This window comes from Heterodontus francisci, chromosome 4 (genome assembly GCF_036365525.1).
Source record: "Heterodontus francisci isolate sHetFra1 chromosome 4, sHetFra1.hap1, whole genome shotgun sequence".
Taxonomy (NCBI): Eukaryota; Metazoa; Chordata; class Chondrichthyes; order Heterodontiformes; family Heterodontidae; genus Heterodontus; species Heterodontus francisci.
This window is the reverse complement of record NC_090374.1, coordinates 161,363,635-161,382,979: the sequence shown is the minus strand read 5'-3', so window position 1 is coordinate 161,382,979 and position 19,345 is coordinate 161,363,635. Positions and strand designations below refer to the sequence as shown.

Sequence of the window (19,345 nt, the reverse complement as noted above, 5' to 3'; positions counted from 1 at the left end):
ATTAAAAGCTGGAACCTGCCACAGGACAGCGTGAGGCCCGACCTGACACAAAAATGCTGTTGGCTTAATGTCCACAATTTAACCCATCGTCAGGCGATCAATAGATCTCCTCCTGCCTAATTAAGTCACCCTGCCTGCCATGAATCTCACTCTTACAGGTGCCATAAAATTCTCCCCAGTGACTACAATTCACAAGTTATTCATTAACGATGAATCACTTTGACATGTCTTAAGGATGTGGAAGGCACTAGGCCAATGCAAGTTCTCTTTTTTTTATCCTGATTTTAAGGATTCTCCGGATTATATGTCATGCACCTGGATACATGAGAGTAGATTGTCAGGTGATGCATGCTACCTATCCTGCTTTGCAAATTGTTTCCAGAGTCACATGGGTATGGCTCAGTATGACTCACACTACAAGACACTTTCTATCTCCAGGCAGAAGCATCTCACTTTTACATGGTATATACAGCATAAAAACTGGCCAAAAAGTCCCTGTAGCGATATGTTCCAGATTCACAACACTCTCTACGTAAGAGATTTCTGCAGAATTTTCTATTTGATTTCTCGGTGACTTGGTGACCTTATATTGATGGCTTCCAGTTTTGCTCTTCTCCACAAGTGAAAACACTCTATCAAAACCTTTCATAATTTTAATGATTTCTATTAGGTCATCCATCAGCGTTCTCTTTTAAAGAGGGAAGAAACCCAACCTGTTCATTCTTTCCTGAAATTAATAACCTCTCATTTCTGTTAGCATCCTTGTAAATCTTTTTTGCACTCTCTCCAGCTGCCTCACTGCTGCTTAAAGTAAACCCTAACAGTTTACTGTGGAGCATCCAGCAGATTTTGGATGCTTAAACAAACCAACTAGAGAAATTTCTGGATTCTGCATTATACCTTAATGAAAATCCAGATGTGTAAAAGCCTAAAAGTCATACGTGTTACTTACAAGCTTTGTGAAACTTGTGCTTTACATCTGCAACGGTAAACGAAGGGAGGATCTGTAAAATATGAAGCAAAACTCAAGTTAGCTTTTGGCCCTGTTTCTTACAAAAGCCCTTCATTCTCAGCTGCATTGAACAACCTGACCTGCTTTCACAATCTGGAACTATGATGCTCATACTGAAACACTGGGAACAGTTTGTGTGGAGCTGAGACCATCACTGGCTTTTGCGTGAAGGCAAAGCTTCATGCTGGCCTCTCACTTGTTACTTTGCTGAATTATTCTTATCTCATGAATATGCATCCGATAAACATTTCACAAGCTGGCCAGTGAAGTTTGATGGTTTTTCTTAAAATTAAAACATGTCATGATCAAATTAAAATGGACTGTTGATGAACTTTGATAAATTAACAAATAACAGTGGGAATCATTTCTGATGACTAAACATCACACTGCACAATTTAGTTCATTTCCCAATTTAAAATACTCAAGGTTAGGGGACGGCTTAACATTTCATTACAAAAAATACCTTACACACCTGTTAGAAAGAAAACACTTCAGGGCCATCTTTGGGATATGATTTTTATTTACACTAGTGAGGTTTATTATACCATTGTCTCACTTGTGAGAATAAATGCATCAAAACACAGAGCTCTGTGAAGTGTTAATCATACATTATCTTACCTCAGTTCACCCAAAGCAATCTAAATTAATCATGTTTATGAGTCATTCTTGTTCTGCCTGCACCATTAATTACTAATGCTCTGACTAATGATGCTTATGACCAGGTATGAATAGATGATTTTTCCTTTGTCGATCTACAGTGATGCCATATGTATCATTTTAGTTATTCTAAGAGTCTGGAAGCAATTACATGAGCATGAAAAATTATTTGCCACTTTCCATTATTGACGATATGCATATAGTAGTTTATGAATGTTGATGTGCTTTACTATGATATTAATTGTACCGTGGTAGCTTTACATTTCAAGGTTTTGATTATAGATGATAGGGGTAATGCTTTAAAAAAAATACTACCACTGATTCATTCGTAACCGTACACTCCAGCTAATAAAAGTCCTTTATTTTATTCAGACAATTATCAATAATGTGAACATGGGGCAAGAAATTCCAATGATATTCTGATATCTATTGATAAGAACAAAAACCTGCTTAAACTCAGTAAGATATAATTTCAACATTTGCACGAATTATGCTGTCATTCTTGCATTCATGCAAATTGATTTTGGATGCCCATCATGGAAATGTGGCAAGATAATTGAATATTTTTAAGACAGAGGTAGATAAATTCTTGACTAACAAGGAAATCAAAGGGTATCGGGGGTAAGTGGGATGAGTTGAGGCCACAATCAGATCAGCCATAATCTTATTAAATGGCAGTGCAGGTTCAAAGAGGCCAAATGGCCTACTCCTGCTCCTAATTTGTATGTTTGTACAATTCAGCACTAGCCCAAATTTCCCGAGCTTCTGACAACATGAACTGGGACAGATCTGGATGGGGGGCTGGAACTTGGGGTAGGATCTGAATCCATCAGTTTTCCAATTTTTTCTCCCCATATTTGGAAACACTGATGGGGGTGAAGGGAGGGTGAGGGGGGCAGTGTGGTTACCTCTGCCTGCTGTCCTGATGTTTATTAAAAGGGCTGGGACTGGTAGGATGATGTCCTCTGCTAGAAATCCATCAATTCCATCTTCGACTTTGGTAGAAATGAGCAATTGCCCACCCCACCCCACACACCAGCACCCCGCCCCTGCCTCCGCCCCCGCCCCACTGGGTCCAAAAATTGGTTGTGGGATCAAACAGGGCCAGATTGAGTATGCTGGCTAGAGTCCCACCCTGCCATACTTCTGGGGGCAGAGTATAGATTGGAAAATTTCAGAGGCCTGAGATTTGCTTCAGAAGGTACAGATAATAAATTCAAAAATAAAGCAGACCTTTCTGCCTAATATATTTAGAAAAATGTTTCTCGCGTACCCACTGTGATCTCAAACTTTATATTAAAGATTCCATACTTTTAAGAAAGTACAGCAAATTTACTTCCTCTTAAAATATATACATATACCCATCTGCCTCTGATGCTGTCTGCCTCAAACTCAAACTCCAGTGTTCCCTTTCAGTTCTTGACCAGCATCCAGTTTTGAGCCTCGCATTCCCTAGCTATCTCTGATAACTCTTGACTTCCAGGTCAATTATAAACTTCATCTTTCTTCATTAAGAATCATTGTCTAATCACACCAGTACTCTAGGAACCACTCATATTTGCAAATCAAACATAATTATCAGCAATTTGTTTCCAATTGGTAGGGTTTCTCATATTGAACAATCCAACAATTGAGCAATTTATAGGAAAATACAGAAAGTACTTAAGTAAAATGTTAAAAGTAGATAATAGCCTAAAAGCCAATTGTTTGCTGACCAAAATGTTTACTTTTAATAGTATGTGATATTGTTAATCAAATTCCATAAGAAGAAAAAAAGTATATAAAGGTGCTTTCTTTTTATTCGGGGGATGTGAGCATTGTTGGCAAGGCCAGCATTTATTGCCTGTCCTTAATTGTCCTTGAGAGGGTGGTGGACCACCACCTTCTTGAAACACTGTAACCTGTGTTGATTATAGTTTGTTGCAGCAGTTTTTGATACAACTGAGTAACTTGCTAGGTATTTCAGAGGGCAATTAAGATTAACCACATTGCTGTGTGTCTGGAATCACACAGAGAACAGACTAAGTCAGGACAGCAGTCTTCCTTCCCTAAAGGACATTAGTGTACCAGTTGGTTTTTAATGCCAATCCAGTAGTTTCATGGTCGTGTTACTGATACTATCTTTTTATTCCAGATTTATTTAATTAACTGAATTTAAATTCCCCAATTGTGTAGTGGAATTCAGGTTAAAATGCAAATTAAGGAAATCAAGTTTTTTTTTTTCTGACAGTTGTTAAGTACCCTGTGTGTGGCTTGATCAATTTGATCCCAGAAGATGCTTTTCCATTCTGGATTATTTGACATAAATTAACTAAACTCACTAAAAAAAAAATCCACAAAGGATAGTTAGCGCAGTAAAATAAAAGCAAAATACTGCGGATGCTGGAAATCTGAAATAAAAACAAGAAATGCTGGAACCACTCAGCAGGTCTGGCAGCATCTGTGGAAAGAGAAGCAGAGTTAACGTTTTGGGTCAGTGACCCTTCTTCGGAACTAGCAAATATTAGAAATGTCAAAGGTTGTAAGCAAGTGAGGCGAGGGTGGGGCAGGAGGTAACAAAGGAGAAGGTGTAGATTGGACAAGGCCACATAGCTGACCAAAAGGTCATGGAGCAAAGGCAAACAATATGTTAATGGTGTGTTGAAAGACAAAGCATTAGTACAAAAACAAGAAATGCTGGAATCACTCAGCAGGTCTGGCAGCATCTGTGGAAAGAGAAGCAGAGTTAACGTTTCGGGTCAGTGACCCTTCTTCGGAAGAAGGGTCACTGACCCGAAACGTTAACTCTGCTTCTCTTTCCACAGATGCTGCCAGACCTGCTGAGTGATTCCAGCATTTCTTGTTCTTGTTTCAGATTTCCAGCATCCGCAGTATTTTGCTTTTATTAAAGCATTAGTACAGATAGGGTGTTAACGGACTGAAGATTGAACAGCAGCAAGTACAAACATGAAAAAAAACAGTGGGTAAGCAAACTGAACAGACTAAGGTGAAATGAAATAAACAAAAAAAAATTCTAAAAAATGTAAAAAAGAAAAAAAGAAAAAATAACTAAAGATAAAAGTAAAATGGGGGGCCCGTCATGCTCTGAAATTATTGAACTCAATGTTCAGTCTGGCAGGCTGTAGTGTGCCTAATCGGTAAATGAGATGCTGTTCCTCGAGCTTGCGTTAATGTTCACTGGAACACTGCAACAAGCCCAGGATAGAGATGTGAGCATAGAGCACGGGGGAGTGTTGAAATGGCAAGCAACCGGAAGCTCAGGGTCCTGCTTGTGGACTGAGTGGAGGTGTTCCGCAAAGCAGTCACCCAGTCTGCGTTTGGTCTCCCCAATGTAGAGGAGACCACATTGTGAGCAGTGAATACAGTATACTACATTGAAAGAAGTACAAGTAAATCGCTGCTTCACCTGAAAGGAGTGTTTGGGGCCTGGGATAGTGAGGAGAGAGGAGGTAAAAGGGCAGGTATTACACCTCCTGCGATTGCAGGGGAAGGTGCCATGGGATGGGGACGAGGTGGTGGGGGTAATGGAGGAGTGGACCAGGATGTTGTGGAGGGAACGATCCCTTCGGAATGCTGACAGGGGAAGGGAGGGGAAGATACGTTTGGTAGTGGCATCACGCTGGAGGTGGCAGAAATGGCAGAGGATGATCCTTTGGATATGGAGGCTGATGGGGTGGAAAGTGAGGACAAGAGGAACCCTATCACAGTTCTGGGAGGGAGGGGAAGGGGTGAGGGTAGAGATGCGGGAAATGGGCCGGACACGGTTGAGGGCCCTGTCAACAACAGTGGGGGGAAATCCTTGGTTGAGGAAAAAGGAGGTCATTTCAGAAGCACCGTCATGGAAGGTATCATCATCAGAGCAGATGCGTCGGAGACAGAGAAACTGGGAGAATGGAATGGAGTCCTTACAGAAGGTAGGGTGTGAAGAAGTGTAGTCCAAGTAGCTGTGGGAGTCGGTGGGCTTATAATGGATATTAGTAGACAACCTATCCCCAGAGATGGAGACAAAGAAGTCGAGGAAGGGAAGGGAAGTGTCAGAGAGGGACCATGTAAAGGTGAGAGAAGGGTGGAAATTGGAAGCAAAGTTGATAAAGTTTTCCAGTTCGGTGCGGGAGCAGGAAATGGCACCGATAGTGCCGTTAGTTAGTTAGTGCAGTATATGTATCAATCTAGTACAACAAAGGGTTTCTCTTGATACTTATTTATTAGGATAATGTGGAGACATTATCTAGTCTAACTAGTGTGTTTGCTGTATACATTGGTTGGAAAATATTAAAATAACAATGATATTCTTCAATCATAACAAGAACTTGGGCTAAATAGATACAAAGCCAATGGAAAGATTAGGAGGATGACTTCAAGCTTAATCAGAGTTTTTTTTTAGAGGGATTTAAAGGAAGAGAGGGCAGTAGAGAGGTGAATGGTTGAAGAAAGGAATTTTAGGTGGTGGGACCTAGATGACCACCAATGATGAGGACAAGGGATGGGGTGATGCGCAAGAAGACAGAATTAGAGGAAATCTCCTTGCTGACAGAAGTTTCACCGAAATACAAGTGGTCTTATTTTCCTTCTTGTTTCATAAATGTCTGAAAAAGGTTGCTTGTCCTGCTTCACAACTTGAGTAGTTAGTTTTTCTTTTGGGCCTCCTTATCTCGAGAGACAATGGATACGCGCCTGGAGGTGGTCAGTGGTTTGTGAAGCAGCGCCTGGAGTGGCTATAAAGGCCAATTCTGGAGTGACAGGCTCTTCCACAGGTGCTGCAGAGAAATTTGTTTGTTGGGGCTGTTGCACAGTTGGCTCTCCCCTTGCGCCTCTGTCTTTTTTCCTGCCAACTACTAAGTCTCTTCGACTCGCCACAATTTAGCCCTGTCTTTATATAGAGATCAATACTGTTCATTTTTGAGTCTGACAATGCCTCTTTTTTCTCCATAATTTATCTATGATTTTGTTTAAAAAAATGTTCTTCCTATCCTAGTTTAACCTATCTTATCCTCATTACTTGCATCTGAATCTATGTGCTTGGTTATTTTGTTATTTATTGCTTTGGAATGCTCTATTTACATCTTCCAATTAGATATATTTTTAAATCCGTTATAAGTTACACCAATTAGTTCCTGAAGTCTAGTTATTGGATGTTCAGATTGTCTCATTCTCTACTTTTACCTTTCTCAGATGGCTTCACAGAATCACAAAAGCGTTACAGTGCAGAAAGAGGCCATTCGGCCCATCATGTCCGCACTGGCTCTACAAAAGAGCAATTCCCTCAGTTTCATTCCCCTGCCTTCTCCCCATAATCCTGCCCAGTCTTCCTTTTCATATAACTGTCTAATTCCCTTTTGAATGCTTCAATTGAACCTGCTTCCACCACATTGTCAGGCAGCGCATTCCAGACCTTAACCACTCGCTGCGTGAAAAAGTTTTTCCTCATGTCACTTTTGCTTCTCTTACCAAATACTTTAAATCTGTGCCCTCTCTTTCTCAATCCTTTCACGAGTGGGAACAGTTTCTCTCGATCTACTCTGTCTGGACCCCACATAATTTTGAATACCTCTATCAAATCACCTCTCAGCCTTCTCTTCTCCAAGGAAAACAGTCCTAACTTCTCCAATCTATCTTCATAACTGAAATTCCTCATCCCTGGAACCTTCTTGTGAATCCTTTCTGTACTCCCTCCAAAGCCCTCACATCTTTCCGAAAGTGTGGCACCCAGAACTAGATGCAATACTCCAGCTGAGGCCGAACTCGTGTTTTATACAAAATCAACATAACTTCCTTGCTCTTGTACTGTATGCCCCTATTAATAAAGCGCACAACACTGTCTGCTTTATTGACTGCTCTCTCAACTTGTCCTGCCATCTTCAATGACTTATGCACATATACACCCAGGTCCCTCTGCTCCTGCACCCCCTTTCGAATTGTACCCTTTATTCTATATTGTCTCTCCATGTTCTTCCTACCAAAATGAATCACTGCACATTTCTCTACATTGAACTTCATCTGCCAGTTGTCTGCCCATTCCACCAACTTGTCTATGTCCTTTTGAAGTTCTCCACTATCCTCTTCACAGTTCACAATACTTCCAAGTTTCATATCATCTGCAAACTTTGAAATTGTCTTCACAAAGGAGAGGGATGATGCAGACATTGTAGTAAAAGAGGAGTGTGAAATATTAGATAAGTTTAGCATAATAAGAGAGGAATTACTGGAGGGTCTGACATCCTTGAAAGTGGATAAGTCGCCAGGGCCGGATGGATAGGAAGCCAGGGAGGAAATAGCTGAAGATCATCTTCAAATCCTCACTGGATACGGGCATGGTGCCAGAGGATTGGAGGTCTGCAAATGTTATATCATTGTTTAAAAAGGGTGCGAGGGATAGGCTAAATAATTATAGGTTGGTCCATCTGACCTCTGTGGTGGGTAAATTATTAAAATCAATTCTGAGGGATAGGATAACATGCCAATTAGAAAGGCACAGATTGATCAGGGATAGTCTGCTTGGATTTGTTAAGGGAAGGCCATGTCTTACTAACTTAATTCAATTTTTTTAGGAAGTAACAAGGAGGATTGATGAGGGTAGTGCAGTGGATGGTCTACATGGATTTTAGTAAGGCATTTGACAAGGTCCCGCATGGCAGACTGGTCAGTAAAATGAAAGCCTATGGGATACAGGGGAATGTGACAGGTTGGATCCAAAATTGGCTCAGTGACAGGAAACAAAGGGTAGTAGTCGACGGATGTTTTTGCGAATGGAAGGTGGTTTCCAGTGGCATTCCACAGGGCTCAGTGTTGAGTCCCTTGCTGTTTGTGGTATATATGAATGGTTTGGACTTAAACAAGGGAGACATGATTGGGAAATTTTCTGCTGACATAAAAATCGGCCGTGTAGTCAATAGTTAAGAGGATAGCTGCAGACTCCAAAATGATATCAATGGTTTGGTTGAGTGGGCGAAAAAGTGGAAAATGGAATTCAATCCAAAGTAGTGTGAGGTAATGCACTTGGGGAGGGCAAATAAAGCAAAGGAATACACAATAAACGGGAGGATATTGAGAGGGGTAGAAGAAGTGAGAGACTTTGGACTGCATGTCCACAGGTCCCTGAAGGTGGCAGGAGAGGTAGATAGAGTGGTGAAGAAGGCACATAGAATGCTTTCCTTTATTGGCTGAGGAATAGAGTACAAAAGCAAGGATGTAATGCTGGGACTGTATAAAATGCTGGTTAGGCCACAGTTGGAGGATTGTGTATTGTTCTGGTCACCAAATTACAGAAAGGATGTAATTGCTCTGGAAAGAGTACAGAGGAGATTTACAAGAATGTTGCCAGGGTTTAAAATTTGCAGCTATGTAGAAAGATTGGATAGGCTAGGGTTATTTTCCTTCGAACAGAGGAGGCTGAGGGGTGATGTAATTGAGGTGTACAAAATTATGAGGGGCCTAGATAGAGTAGACAGGAAGGACCTGTTTCCCACAGCGGAGAGGTCAATTACCATGGAGCACAGGTTTAAGGTGATTGGTAGAAGGATTAGAGGGGACATGAGGAAAAGCTTTTTCACCTAGATGGTGGTGGATGTCTGTAATTCACCGCCTGGATCGGTGGTGGAGGCAGAAACCCTCAATTCTGTTAAAAGGTACCTGGACATGCACCTGAAGTGCTGTAACCTGCAAGGCTACGGACCAGGTGCTGGAAGGTGGAATTAGATTGGGCGGCTAGTTTTACAGACGGCATGGACACAACAGGCTGAATGGCCTCTTTCTGTGCCATAATTTTTCTATGGTTCTATTGTTCCCTGTACATCAAGGTCTAGGTCATTAATATATATAAGGTAAAGCAAGGGTCCCAACACTGATCCCTGGGGAACTCCACGACAAACCTTCCTCCAGCCCAAGAAACATCCATTAGCCACTACTCTTTGTTTCCTGTCACTTAACCAATTTCGTATTCATGTTGCTACTGTTTCTTTTATTCCATGAGCTACAAGTTTGCTCATAAGTCTGTTGTGTGGCACTGTATCAAATGCCTTTTGAAAGTCCATGTACACCACATCAACAGCATTGCCCTCATCAACGCTCTCTGTCACCTCCTCAAAAAACTCTAGCAAGTTAGTTAAACATAACTTTTCCTTAAGAAATCCATGCTGGCTTTCCTTAATTAACTCGCATTTGTCCATGTGACTTTTGATTTTGTCCCAAATTATTTTTTGTAGAAGTTTTCCCACCACTGAAGTTAAACTGACTGGCCTGTAATTGCTGGGCTTATCATGACACCCTTTTTTGGACAAGGGCGTAACCTTTGCAATTCTCCAGTCCTCTGGCACCACCCCCGAGTCTATGGAAGACTCAAAAATTATGACCAGTGCCTCTGTCATTTCCACCCTCACTTCCCTCAGTATCCTTGGATGCATTTCATCTGGTCCTGGTGTTTTATCCACTTTAAATACAGACAGCCTATCTAATACTTCCTCTTTATTAATTTTAAACCCCTCTAGTGTTTGACTTACCTCCTCTTTCAACATTGCCTGGATTGCATCTTCTTCCTTGGTAAAGACCGATGCAAAGTATTCATTTAATACCTCAGCTATGCTCTCTGCCTCCATGTGTAAATCCTCTTTCTGGTCCCTAATTGGCCCCACTCCTCCTTTTGTCACCCTTTTACTAACTGGCTTTATGATACTACTTAAATTAATTTAATTTAATTTAATTGACTTAATTTTACTACTGACAATGATATTTGGGGATTATTGTTTAACATGGGGTCAGCTGTCAGTATTCAGCTATACCCCTCCACCTTGATTCTATGACTTTTGCTATGGTATCTGACTACTTCTCTGGCATGAAGACATGAATGAAACAGAACTACATGCAGCCCAACACTGGTAAGACAAAATTTGTCCTATTTCCCCAGTCGAAAGCACTGTAATACAGCACCAATTCCATCACCCATTCTGGATGACTGTTCAGGATCAATCTGTCGATACGCACCCTAAAAGTGCTGCTTGACTCTGAGTTGGGCATTAACTGGCTCATCCAGTTCATCATCAAGATTGCCTACTTCCATCTCAAAAACATTGAGTACCTCTATCCCAACATTACCTACTCTATTGCTATTCAGTGCTATCCTCGCTGGCCCCCAATTTCCATCTTATATCAACTCCACTTTCTCCATATCTACAATCCCTACCTTGAAGCCTGATTTCAAATCAGGTTTGCTGCACCTTCTTCCCCTACCCTCACTATTGATGCCAGAGCCTTGAGCCAACCTTCCCCATACTTGGACCTCTTCCTCTAAATGGCTCCTCTTTGCAACATCTCTACCTCACCTTTAAAAAACTCTTTAAAAACCTACTTTTGTGTAGGGTAGTATATTGCATAATACGTTAACAGCTTGGTGTTTATAAAGAGTATCAATGGATAGTGAGCATAGAATGTTACAGTAAAGAAAGTGTAGAGACTATAGGCATATATTGGGCACAATTTTGTAGATGGTTTGGAAGATCGGGTGTGTAATAAGGAAAAATAGCTTAACAGTACAGAAGTCAGTATTACTAATGTTGTATTATGACAGCGTATTCTGTGTGATACAGGCTGACATATGGTTTCGATTAGGTTGCTAGAAATCTGAAGGTCAAAGCCAAGCAACAGAATGTGTTGTCAATTTAAGGAGCATCAAAGAATTTGTGTAAAAACTTATAGCAAGTTTGGAGACAACATGTCTGGTTTAACCCAGAAAAGAGTGTGATGTTTATAACCATGTAACATTATTTAATATTTTATAAATAGGAAATTAAATGCCACCCACTTGCCAGTGAGAATGAGCTATACATAGCGTAACATTGCCATCTATTGGTGTAGTAGCGTATGAAATATAAATATCACAGGACAGAACCTTAGTTAGGCCACACTTAGAATATTGTGTGCAATTCTGGTCGCCACACTACTAGAAGGACGTGGAGGCTTTGGAGAGGGTACAGAGGAGGTTTACCAGGATGTTGCCTGGTCTGGAGGGCATTAGCTATGAGGAGAGGTTGGAAAAACTCGGATTGTTTTCACTGGAACGACGGAGGTGGATGGGCGACATGATAGAGGTTTACAAAGTTATGAGCGGCATGGACAGAGTGGATAGTCAGAAGCTTTTTCCCAGGGTGGAAGAGTCAGTTACTAGGGGACGTAGGTTTAAGGTGCGAGGGACAAAGTTTAGAGGGGATGTGCGAGGCAAGTTTTTTACACTGAGGGTGGTGAGTGCCTGGAACTTGCTGCCAGGGGAGGTGGTGGAAGCAGATACGATAGCGACATTTAAGAGACATCTTGACAAATATATGAATAGGAAGGGAATAGAGAGATATGGGCCCCGGAAGTGCAGAAGGTGTTAGTTTAGGCAGGCATCAAGATCGGCGCAGGCTTGGAGGGCCGAATGGCCTGTTCCTGTGCTGTACTGTTCTTTGTTCTAGGACAATAATCTCAGAATTGAAAGATTTAGAGCATGTCATCTGACATTGTCCATCTAAGTGTATAAATTTGACCAGTTTCAGTAAGTCATTGATATTCTGAGCTGAAAAGTCGCCTAGGTTGGTTAATAATCCACAGATGGATATCCTGCTTGTAAGTATATGGATGTATAGATTTGCTTGTACTTTGTCTTGATATCAGTGAAACCAACAAGTTGATTTATCATTTGTATTCAAACCTATATAATTTGTATTAAATTATTCAGTTAATCTAACATGTTTGACTATGTTTTCAGTAAATTCCCCTAACCACCATGCTTCTAACTGTGTTTTGGTCTTAACCTCAACTGTAAAGCATCTTGGAACATTTTGCTCCATAAAAAATGCAATATAAATATATTCATTTTCATACTGTAATTAGCTGTTTTGCTTAAATCATGTGTCTTGAGCAGGTATCACAGCAAATGAGGAAGAGACAAGGTCTCCCGGTCCACTGAAGCTCAGAAGATCTATCGCCATTTCAGGATACTGTGTCAATTCATTTCAGCGCACATTCCGCCAGTGCAGATACACTCACATCAGTGGACTTTGTCACACGTGTAGAATGGGTGGCACAATCTGGTGAGCACAACACAGGCATACAGGAAGAAGTAACAGAGGCAATGGCAGTGGAAGCCACTTCCCTCAGAGGAGTGAGGAGAGCCCCAGCGATGCTCAGCTTCATGCACAAGGTGAGCCTTGGTTGCCATGAGCAAAGCAGCAGATGCCTCAACAGCAGAATAAAATGTATGAATATCTGTCAGTTTCCTGAACCAGTCCTATGCACAAATGATGGAGGAGTCCATCCATACCATGAGTGGTGCCATTTCTCTGGCATACGTGATACAGTCTAGCATATGGTTTAGATTAGGTTGCTGGAATTCCATTGAGAGAGTGGCGACCCTCATGGAGAGACGCATAGAGCATAACATCGAGTGGATGCAGGGGTTGTGCACAGACCGCCATAGCCTGACTTCACCCATGAGGTGTATGGAGCAATGGGTGGGCGAGATGGGCCAGCCATGCATCTCGCTGTTGCCAGGAGGTGACACACTGCAGGCAACCACGGAAGATCATGTGGGGCTTGAAAGTGCTGAGGAGAGGCAGGCTGAAGGCAATGAAGTATCCTCTCATGGCTTCCATCACTGAAGGTGGATCTTCAGCCCCTTTGACAGTGACACCAATGCTGCACGCTGATCTGATGACTGAGGCGGCCCCTGCACAGGTACAGCTGGCCCCGATTATGCTGGGCCCCAGTAAGGCTCAGGCACCCAGAGGACACAAGCCGCAGTGAGCTATGCAGAGGAGGTAGAATGGCAGCAGGCTGCCCCCAGAGCAATTCTAGGCGCAGGGCGAGCACAATATAGAAGTTACCCTAAGTGAGCACATAAATGCATGGACTAGCACTTGGGATTTCACTGGGCGATAATGATTTGTTCAATGCAGAAGCCTTAAATTTGTTATGAAAGTTGTGATGAAATGTATAATAACTCGTGTATTTATTTTCGTGCACTACTTTATAGTGACTAGGCATGAAATTAAATATATAGATGGTGTGTAAAAGTGAGGTCCTCATGAACACCTGTATTTGCAGAATGTTTTGACATATAGTGCTGACAGATCCAGAGAGATGATAAGGGCCTGATGAAAGGTCAGCAAGGCCACCTCAGGGAGAGAACATAATGTTTCGGAGGCCCCTTGCACTTGACCTCATGTGACATATCTGCTGATCAGAGAGTTGCAAGTCTCCTTGCCACGCATGTCACTGTCCGGTGAGCTAGACACTGTCACAGCATCCTCATCGGCCAGCAGCTGTTGAGGTGCCTCATCCTCCTCCTCTGAGGGTGCAGCTTGCTCAGTGTCTTCCTCTGGCTCTAGTGCTACTCCCTTCTGCAGCGCCAGGCAGTGCAATGTGCAGCAGACAACAATGATGTGGGATATCCTTAGTGTGCGTATTGCAGGGCTCCTCCAGATCTATCAAGGCATCTAAAAGTCATCTTCAAAAGGCCAATGGTGTGCTCAGTCGTGGCCCTTGTAGTCATATGGAATCTGCTGTATGTGTCCTTTGCCTGTGTGTTAGGGTTGTGTACAGGGATCAGAAGCCATGTCATCAGTGGATACCCCTTGTCTCCCAGTACCAAGCACAAATAGTTTCAGGTGGCCTGAAATGCTGAGGCAATTGGCATTGTCTAAGGATGTAGGAGTCGTGGCATCTTCCCAGAAACCTCGTGCACACTTGTATGATCTGCTTACGGTGGTCACAGACGATTTGAACATTCAAGGAATGGAACCCATTCCTGTTCACAAAAGTGCTTGGCTGCTCCAAGGGAGACTTAATAGCCACATGAGTACTGTCAATGACTCTGCACCTGGGGAAATACAGCCATGGCCGCAAAGCCAACTGCCCTCTCGCCTGACTGGCCTTACCGGTTGTGAACTTGATATATTGGCCAGCCTGACAGTATATGGCATCTGTGACCTCTTTTAGGCAGCAATGGGCTGCTGATTGAGAGATTCCACATTGATCTCCAGATGATTCCTGGAATGGACCACAGCCAAAAATGCTGAGTGCCAATATCACCTTTAAAGCGACAGGGATTGGGTGTCTGCCACTTCCCAATGGCTTCAACTCTTGCTCCAACATCCAGCCCAGCTCTGCCACCATTTCCCTGGAGAGACACTGTCTTCATAGACAGTGGTGCTTGGACATTTTGATGAAGCTGAGACTCTGATGGTACACCCTTTGAGCTGAGGAGCGCCTTCTGTGACTATGAGGCTGACCTCTTGACTCTCATCCATGTCCAATGGCTTCCTCAACCTTGAGCTGTCTTGGGTCACTGCACAGCCACTTCATGTCATTGCATCCCCATCTCAGTTCCACTCTGTTCCTCACTGGAGGAGTCAAAGTCTAAAAGCATAGACCCTATAGCTAAATGAAGCATCCACTGTGATAAGCCTCTCAAGAACCTCATCCTGCCTATAATGGCTACTGTGGACCTGGAAGACACCCTTTCACCAACAGCACTTAAGTCTGGATTCACCCTCTGCAGTACCAGTAAATTTGATACCCCTCACGCCTTCAAAACATAGCCTGCCTGTCTCAACAGAAAGCTGCAAACAATGCCTGCCACTTGCCTCCACCATTGAGCTGCCACACAACTCCCACCCCCTTTGAGTTTGCAAAATTCCAGTCAATTGGCTGTTTAACAGCCTTAATTAATTGCCTGCTGCCAATCTGTCAGCCATTGACCCATTGTACCACCACCATCTTATAAAATTGCTCAGCAGCGGGATGACATTGGTGGGCCATCCTGAAGAGGTCCCATGCTATTTTACCAATGCACCTTCCACCCCTCCACCCCCAGCTCTGTTCCCATTGCCACAGAACTGTTATAATTCAGCCCATCGAAGTATTGAATGGTTACAGCACAGAAGGAAGACATTCAGCCGTTTGAAAGGTGGCACCTTGTACAGCGCAGTGCTCCCTCAGTACTGCGCGAGAGTATAAGTTTAGATTTTGAGTTCACATTTCGAGAGTGGACCTGAGGAGGGTGCTACTACTGAGCCAAAGCCTGAGTATTGGAAAAGTTGGGTCTGAAAGTAATGAAGGAATTGGTTTTGCTTTCAACCAGGGTAAAAGGGCTGAAGACAAATTCAGTCTCTTTGTTGTTATGGCCACGTAATGGTGGGTGGTTCCCACTGTTCAACTCCCCGCCTGACTGCAAAAAGTGTTTTCCTATTAGGGTTTAACCCCTTGCAGTTTTATTTTTCAAATAAACAGCGACAGATTTTCTTGCAGGTTTTTAAAAACAGAAAATAAATTGTTTATTGATCAAGACGCCTTATCCTAAAATTGTCGCAATTCGCTCACGCGCACACACGACACACACAGACACAGACACACACAAAAAAAGACTGATAGAGAGGGCAAAAAATAAAAGTGACTTTTGGTGGTGGGGGAAGTCACGATAAACCTGTTGAATTCTCTTGGAAATCAAGTTCTTGATGGATGCAGGCCTGAGATGATTGCACATTTCTCTCTTGATTGAAAGTTCAGTTGAAGATGGTGGGACACTTCTAGTTCACTGCTGTCTAATATTGATGTAGGATTCTACAGCAGGGTAAGTGCTTTCTGGTTTGCTGGAACACAAGCTGCTAGTTGTTGTTTCTCTCTCTCTCTCTCACTGGCTTTAGACTGTCTTTTTTTTAAGATAAAGCTGTGTTACTTCTCACTTCCTGGTAGGTGATGTTCTCATCTCTTCCCCATGGTGATTGCAAAATAGCCCAGGACATGGCTACTTCACACCTTATTTGTTTCAGAAGAAGACAAACAATTCTGGAAGGTTTTAGGATGGGGTGCAATTGACACCTCTTAACTTTGAAGATTTGTCCTTTGTCTTTGTCTGACAGTTTGAATACACAAAGGCCAGACCCTTTTCTTTTGGTGACCATTTTGGACCATTGTTCACTTTTTAAAATGAAGGTTCGGTTTTTAAAAGAAAAAGTCAGTTTTCAGAACTCTTCAGAGTTCGTCCACAGTTTGTATCATTGCACTTCCAATGTGTGTGACATCACAAAACAACTATGATTCTAGAGTTCTACATCTCTTGATGGTTAGCATAGGGATGGGTGTTATTCTAACTTTAGGACTCATATCTAGAAAAAAAAAGCAGAAACCAAAATTCTGAGGATGGTCATTGTGATTTTGATGAAAAAGGATGAGTTTGTATGATATTTCAATGCTCTTTGCTGTTATGTCATGTGCTCAGTCATTAAGCCCTATTTTCTGAAACTAATTGGCTTTCCATTTTCCAAAGCTAACAGAAGCAACCTACCTTGAATTGCAAATGTCTCTTTCAGCTATCAAACATTCAAAGTTGTCTTATTCTGCAATAATTCTTCACACATTGCTAAACTGTTTGACAACATTTGGTTGCAGAATACAAATAGCACTAAAAATCACAAATTGATAATAAATAAAGCACAATGAAATGGTGACTGGAATAAACAGTTTCAGCTGTTTTTGTTGGGCTAAAACAATTTATTTTTCAGTTGACAGAGTACAAGTGTCATAGATAAAGCAGTCAGTGACGTGACATGATTACTATCTTCACTTAAGAGGCTGACTGCAGCCCACGTCTATATGCTACTCAGGCTATATTTAATATGTTACCAAAGCTCTTGATACGACATCATCAATTTCTTTCTTGCCTTATTTAATTTTCTGAATGGTTACAATTGAATTTCTCATATAAAAAGTTGATGATGCATTTTTCAGGAAACTAGAGTTCTAAAAATGTTCCTTGCTTTGAATGAATGATCTGCGGCCAAAAGCCAACTCCACATTTTATGAATGTCATTAGTTAGTTTCTAGTAAGTTTGGTCCAAAATCATTAGGTATTAGATGGGTTTAATCGCAGAATTCCAGCATCCACATCTCAATTGTTCACATGCCCTTTTCTCATTCCCTACATTCTTATGTTTTAAAAATCTGCATAAAGGTGATCGATATGCTAGATAAGAAAGAAAGCAATTTGGAGCTCTGTTCTAATGCTGATAATGATTTAATGTCTATTTATTTGGGCCTGCTGACTCTGACAGAGTGCATAATGAAGTCATATCAATATGATAGAGCACACTAACTAATAATCAGCTAAAGTTTTGAAGGAACCTTTGGAAAGAATAAACAAAAACTTAAACTACACTTATATCACACTTTGCAATTCACAGTATTACATCGAATTAGATCTAGCCTAAGCACAGAAAAAAACCATTTGGCCCAACTGGTCTATGCTGTGTTTATGCTCCACACAAGCCTCCTCCTTCCTTTCTCATCTAGCCCTGTCAGCATTTTCTTTCTTTTCTCCCTCATGTGATTATCTAGCTTATTCTTAAATGCATCTATGCTATTCACTTCAATTCTTCCTTGTAGTAGCATGTTCTACATTAGTAGCCACAGTGTTCAACCCTTATCTGCTATAATCCATATGTGGCACAACCCACGATCCATATAATGCAGGAGCAACAGGGTCTACAGAGTAGATGATCACCTATGTCTACACTCACCCTATATTTTTCAATTCCAATCTGAGGTTTTTAGTACAGTATTGAACCTTGTTTTTTTTTCAAATGCTCAAGGTTCTGGCTTCACTGTTTGCATAATAACACTTGATTGGAGCAACACACAGAAATATCTTCATTAAATATCAAGATCCAACCAATGACTAGCAGGTGCAGCTCTTAACTTGCCAAAAGTCATTTGATTACTTGATAAAAAATGTTGAGGATTTGGGATGTACTCTTTGGAACACTTTTTATTTAACTTTGAAATGGAAAATATTGGAAATACAATTGATCTGTATATTGATGAAGGATTTCCAATTAAAATGTCCACTTTTTTTTCTTTCATTAATCGAGAGACCTGAGGCTGAATTTTACCGGCCCCTCAACACTGCAGGTCGCGGTGCAGTGGGGCAGGTAAAATGCTGTGGGGAGAGGCCCTCCTCGACCCGCGACGTCGAGAAGGGCCCGCCGCAAATTACCGGCGGTGGCAGGAACTCGGTGCGGCCCCCCCTCCGCACGGCTGCAGCACCACAATTATCATATGGTAAACGGTACTTACCTTTGCTAATTATGCCACCCGCCGCCCCTCCATTGACACTTCCTGATTTTTCACTGAACGGGTGGCCGTCATGTGCCATCCCATTCATGATTTAAAAAGCCGGCGGGTTCGCAGAGGCAGAAGTTGTCACCAGCGAAGTTCTGCTATTCAGGGGTCTCACCCTACATTACGGAAGGAAGGAGGGAAGGGGGATATCTAGGGGTCTAACTCTGCATTCTTAAAGGGAGGAGGGAGGGGGTATATTCACGGGTCTCACTCTGCATTACCTAAGGGAGCCACTGCGATTACGCCTTCCTTAATGGTTGGCAGCCATTGATTGCCTCTGTCATTGAAGGAACAATGGCACTTGAGTCACGCTGTATGTGGGGAGAGTGCCAGAGATGGTAGGCATGTGAAGCTTGTATGTCTTGTGGGTCAATTTATGCAGCATGTTCAATCTTTATGTAGTCATGCGGTGTCACTCTCAGTGGGAGCTAAGACGGGCGATGTTATGCCATACCACATAGCTGCTGCATTAAAGCACCTGATGTACCACTCAACATCAATCTCTGCCCTGTCAGGAACCTTCAAAACATT

The 19,345-nt window shown here is 42.1% G+C and overlaps 1 protein-coding gene across 1 annotated transcript in view; it reads right to left on the bottom strand.

Moving 5' to 3' along the window:
- LOC137368742 (trans-2,3-enoyl-CoA reductase-like) overlaps positions 1 to 19,345 on the bottom strand; it is a 202,532-nt gene that overhangs the window by 172,410 nt on the left and 10,777 nt on the right. The window contains exon 2 of the mRNA XM_068028931.1: positions 953 to 1,004. Within this exon, the coding sequence (XP_067885032.1) occupies positions 953 to 1,004 (52 nt within the window). The remainder of the gene's footprint in view (positions 1 to 952; positions 1,005 to 19,345) is intronic.